Source organism: Crocodylus porosus, unplaced genomic scaffold (genome assembly GCF_001723895.1).
Source record: "Crocodylus porosus isolate Cpor-Errol unplaced genomic scaffold, CroPor_comp1, whole genome shotgun sequence".
Taxonomy (NCBI): Eukaryota; Metazoa; Chordata; order Crocodylia; family Crocodylidae; genus Crocodylus; species Crocodylus porosus.
In genome coordinates, this window is record NW_017728911.1 from 30,839,520 (window position 1) to 30,844,658 (window position 5,139).

General features: G+C 42.1%; 1 protein-coding gene across 1 annotated transcript in view; it reads left to right on the forward strand.

Moving 5' to 3' along the window:
- Positions 1–1,795, forward strand: part of SLCO3A1 (solute carrier organic anion transporter family member 3A1) — a 210,432-nt gene extending 208,637 nt beyond the window's left edge. Inside the window, exon 10 of the mRNA XM_019533182.1 lies at positions 480–1,795. Within this exon, the coding sequence (XP_019388727.1) occupies positions 480–859 (380 nt within the window). The 3' untranslated portion in view covers positions 860–1,795. The remainder of the gene's footprint in view (positions 1–479) is intronic.
- The last annotated feature ends 3,344 nt before the right edge of the window (positions 1,796–5,139 follow it).

Genomic DNA, 5,139 nt, shown 5'->3' on the forward strand with positions numbered 1-5,139 from the left:
ACACACACACACACACACACACACACGAATCAGGAGAGAATTCAAATCTGGATCTGAGCATTGCATTGCAAGGAGCTCTGACAAACCTCTCACTGTGAATGCTGTGAAATGTGGAGAAGTCTGTATCTAGACTCAGAGCTCTGCTTTAGGCCTGTAACTCTTCTTCCTCTTCAATAAACTGTGTCATTGACCTTCCCAGGAAAACAGCAGATTAGAAGTATAATACAAAACACTTAACATGAATTGGGACATTTGTGATATAGATAGGCAACCTTTCCCTAATGATTGAGTCCAGAAGGTCATGTGCGGTGATGGGTCCAGGTAAGGTTAGTTTGTTTAGGAATTTAGGAACTAGTCCGAACCAAAGGTCTGTCTTTGTCCATGAGCCTTAATAAAGGATACCGGTTTCCATCACTACCTCCAAGACATCTTTATTATGAGCGGCATGACACCATTAAATGTCTCTTTTATCTTAACAGGTTTTATCCCACCTCCCTTGATCTTTGGGGCTGGAATTGACTCAACATGTCTGTTCTGGAGCACGTTTTGTGGCGAGCAAGGAGCTTGTGCACTGTATGACAACGTTGTCTATAGATACCTGTATGTTAGCATTGCGATAGCGCTGAAATCTTTCGCGTTCATCTTATATACAACCACCTGGCAGTGCTTGAGGAAAAACTATAAGCGGTACATCAAGAACCACGAAGGTGGGCTCAGCACTAGTGAGTTCTTTGCCTCTACTCTCACCCTAGACAATCTGGGGCGGGACTCTGTGCCCCCTAATCAGTCACATAGGACAAAATTTATCTATAATCTTGAAGATCACGAATGGTGTGAAAATATGGAGTCTGTTTTATAGTGACTAAGGATGGATGAACTCTATATTAATATAAGGGTCCTTTTTATTAAAAAAAGAGAGGAAAAATTAAAATTAAAAAAAACCCACAGGAAACTTTTTGTCCTTTTCTCAAAATCAGACCTAGGTGAGATTCAGAGTATCAAAATCTTTGAATGGGATCATCTTTGAAATCCTGCAGGAATGATGGAGAAAACATAAACCCAAGATGGCTGGGTACCAGCCCCTTCGATGATGGTATGATCTTCCAGGATGGAAACAGCTGCAAGGGCATCAGTAGCTGCAAATCCAGTGTTTCATTGGAGAGCTGGGTGGATGGACCTTCTTGGGCACAAGACAAGAAGAAGCAAGCAAGCAATGGCAATTCCAAGATAAGCATTTGTGGCACTGTGTGCTGTTCAGGATATATGCAGCCCTGTCACCTTTGCAATATGGACTAAAGGCTTAGCCAGTCTGGGTGCTGTTCAAACCCAGCGCACTCTCTCAGCAATGTCAAAGAGGGAACAGTGCTGGAGTTAATCAACTATTTACACTCTGTCACCAGCCATGATTCCATATTAAATACCTTGAACACTGCTGGAAACACTACCCCCAGGTTGCACCTCGTGGGCAAAGGTCTCAGTGCCCTTTCAGCAGTGACCAACTCATGGGTCTCAGATTTTGGTCCTCTGTGAATGGCTGGGCTCAGATCTATGAAACCCAATATAAAGGGCAAGTCATTTGCTTACACTTGCCAAAAGCTCTGTCGTTTTTAGAAGGGGATGCATTCCAGATATTTTGTCTGTGTAATCCTCTGATGAGAGTTTTTTTTAAATATTTTCAAATCTATGTTAACCCTTAAATCATTGACAGTTTTCTATAAGGGGAATTTATGATACCGATTGCATTATCTTCCTGTTTCTTTTTCAGTACACCAAAAATATAAATTTATTCAAGGTTTTCAGTTACCCCACTGCATTTCATGTCTTCATTCTGGTGCACTGTAATACCACTGAGGGCTTACAGTGTATTATAAATGAGAAAGAGAGTGAAAGCACTGTGTCTGTATAAAAATAACTACTAGTCTGATACTTCTAGGACAACATGAAGATTTACATAATAATTTTTTCATAATACATGTGACTCAGTGAATATACATATGGAGAGACCCTTTGTTTATGCTCTCTCCAGTTTTTAAAGGTCTGTATATATGATTTGCAATTTAGAACTTGAAGGGGTGGGAGTGTTCTTTAACGTTAAAGAGAGCGAGCGTGTACATGTGTGTGCATGAGGGGGGAGGAGGGGGGAGAGAACATGTCAGTCCCAACCTGCAACTCTTATTTACAATTTTTATTTGCATGAGAGGTCCCTTTGATTTCAATGGAGCAGCTTGTGTGAGTAAAGGTTGCAGAATCTGGCCTCCTCTGGGCCAGATTTTGCCCTTAGATTTGCATACAGGGTTCCTGTGAAAGGGTGATATTTTAAAATATGATCAGATGTGGCCAACATTGAGTAGTCTTTAAAATCCCAACTAGATGTTATGTGAGTTGCTGGCACAGACCTGGAAGAAGAATTGGCTTTTATGTATTTTTATATCTGTCTGTCTGTCTGTCTATCTAGATAGATAGATAGATAGACAGATATACAGAGAGAGAGAGAGAGAGAGAATCTATATGTATTTTAATTAGGCTCTTGTGCAATGCCCACTGACCTCAAAGGCAGTTTTGCCACTGACTGCAGTGGGCATTGGATCAAGCTGTTTATGGCACGGCCTTTTTTTGTTTGGGACATTCCTACCGTTAAGCAATACAGTGTGGCAACATTTAATATATTTCCCCCAAGTACAAACTGAAATGAGCCACCTTTCTAATGTCAGAAGCATTTTAAGGGTTAGCATTGTTCATGAAACCAGTTTTGGTCTGGTGTTTGGGTTTTTTGTTTGTTTTTTTGTTGTTGTTTTTTCTTTTTGTCTGTCTTTTTGAGGCTGTTGTAAGCCTGAAAACAAAGAAGTTACCTGGCACGTCCAACTCAACACTGGCTATAGCTTTCCTGCAGTTCAAAGAGTGGCTGATTTTTCCTGAGTCTTGTCCATTGCTGGCAATGGACACATCAAACACTGCGCAATGAAACAGTAAGGTTAAACTGCCAGTTGTGCTCAGTACCTTTTCAGCAGACCTTGCTCTAATCTAGGCAGTTAAGAGCTGGGAGTAAAAGACTTCTTCCAGTTGACTAACTTTACATGTGCATTTGTAATTTATGGACAGCATTAAATGATGTTCAGCAACAATAAGGGCAAAGACAAAAAAAAGAAAAACACCCAGTCCATCAGAGAAACTCCGCTGTGCCAAATACTTGACAAATATTGTAACTGTAGCTGTTTGATTCTTGGCTTGGAGCCATGTACAGAATCACTTGATAAAGGGAGGAGTTAACAAAATGGAGCATTAAACAGCTATGCAGTGCCATTGTTATCTGTTGGGTGGTAAATGATGCTTTTTAAACCACAATATTTAGATCAGTTTAGTATATCCTGTCTGGTAAAATAGAAATACTGCATCCATAAGACAATGAATTAAACAAAGGGGTCGGCTGCATAACTGCCTCATAAAATATGTATAATTGTCAAGTATAAGCCTTTGAAATAATTCTGTACAGTTTTCCTCTTTTTGAAAATTCATTGCTTATAGATTGCTGTCTTTTCAAATGTTAGCTCATAATTTTATACTCGATACACACGCACAGACACAAATGTCACGGAGAATAATGTTTCTCGACGCCTAATTGCTTGAAATTCTATAAACCCTTTTTCAGTTTGCGTTTTTTTTGTTTTCCTCTGAAAGTGTGGGAGGAATGAAAATAATATACTCGCATGACACGCAACAAACTGAAAAGAGTTCTAGAGCCGTGGTTTGTCAGTGATCTGATGTAAAATCAAAACGCTCCCTCTTCCCAGAGTTGCAGAAAACAGCATTCCAAAGCATGAAGTGGCACTTCATTTGCTTTTATTTTATTTTGATGTCATTTTAATTTATTCTGGGTTTTTTTCATTTATGCAGCCTGCCTGGGTGGATTTTATTTTGAGGCTGCTTCTAAAAATCTGGCATGTTTGGTTTTTTCTGTTTCTTCTTTCTTTGTGACAAGTCTGTGGTTTGAAAAGCAGGGGCATTAGGAAGCCTCCATTCCCACCGTTCTCAAGGGTGCCAGCGCGCTCCAGGGAAGGCATAGGAAAAGAGCGGGGGGCATGCAAAATTTGCAGGCTAGTAACTCAGAGCAGTGTCGTTGCAGATCTCAGTATCCCCGACCCTGTTGGCTTGTTGCTTAACTTTAATTCTGGAGTAGCAGTCCCGAAACATTTTCTTTCAGAACCTCACTCGCAGGGCTAGCGTTTCATTAAACCCCATAGACCAGTAACAGGTTGTGTGCCCACAGTTAACAAAGGTTTGGGATTTAACAACAGCCCCAGCTGCTCCTTGTGAACATCCCCATTCCCACTCTTAACCCACAATATGCGCATCTACAAGTGCAATTAATTCAAAGCAACTAACTCTGGAGTGTATCATGCTGGAATTTATTGCTCCCAGGTGCTGTGTTTGAATGTGAGCCTGGGAATGCAACACATTGAGCCAGGCTGGAGTCGTCCCAGCTGGGAAGGGGTCCGGGGAGTCCGGCTGCTCCAACCCGGCTCAACGTGCTGCAGAGGGGCTGGCTGGGGCATGAGGGTACTCCAGTGCAGGGCTAGCTGGCAGGCAGCCCCCACGCTGAAACACCCTCGTGCCCAAGCCAACTCTATCAGCATCTCCAGGTGTGTTGCTGCACAGTAAATAACAGCACTTGTATTTACAAGTACTACCCTACAGCGGTGTTTATTAGTTTACTACACTCTACTAGGGCCACACGTGTAGATGCAGACACTTTACAGCACAGCTAATTAGTCAGCTCATGTAGATGCACCCAGAAAGAGAGAGCTAAACTGAGGTCGTTTACCCCTGATTGAAACAGGGCCAAGTTGCCATAGTTTTGCTTTCACTTACCGGGGAGAAATTGTGAGCATATCGGGACAGTTACCACAGAGCAGCTGAGCTGCACTAACTCCTTAAGCCTAGTTGCAGGCTTAGAGGAATTGGGAAATCCATGGAGCACACATCCCCACTCATGTGGGCCAAGATCCCACCTGGGGTTATGACCCCTCGTTTGCAGACAGCTGTTGTAAAGCAGAGGGGATCCTCGCAATACCCCTTCCCTCCAATGGACTGCTGCCTTGCTTTTATAGGCATTTCACTTCTAATTCCAAAAATGGCTTAACC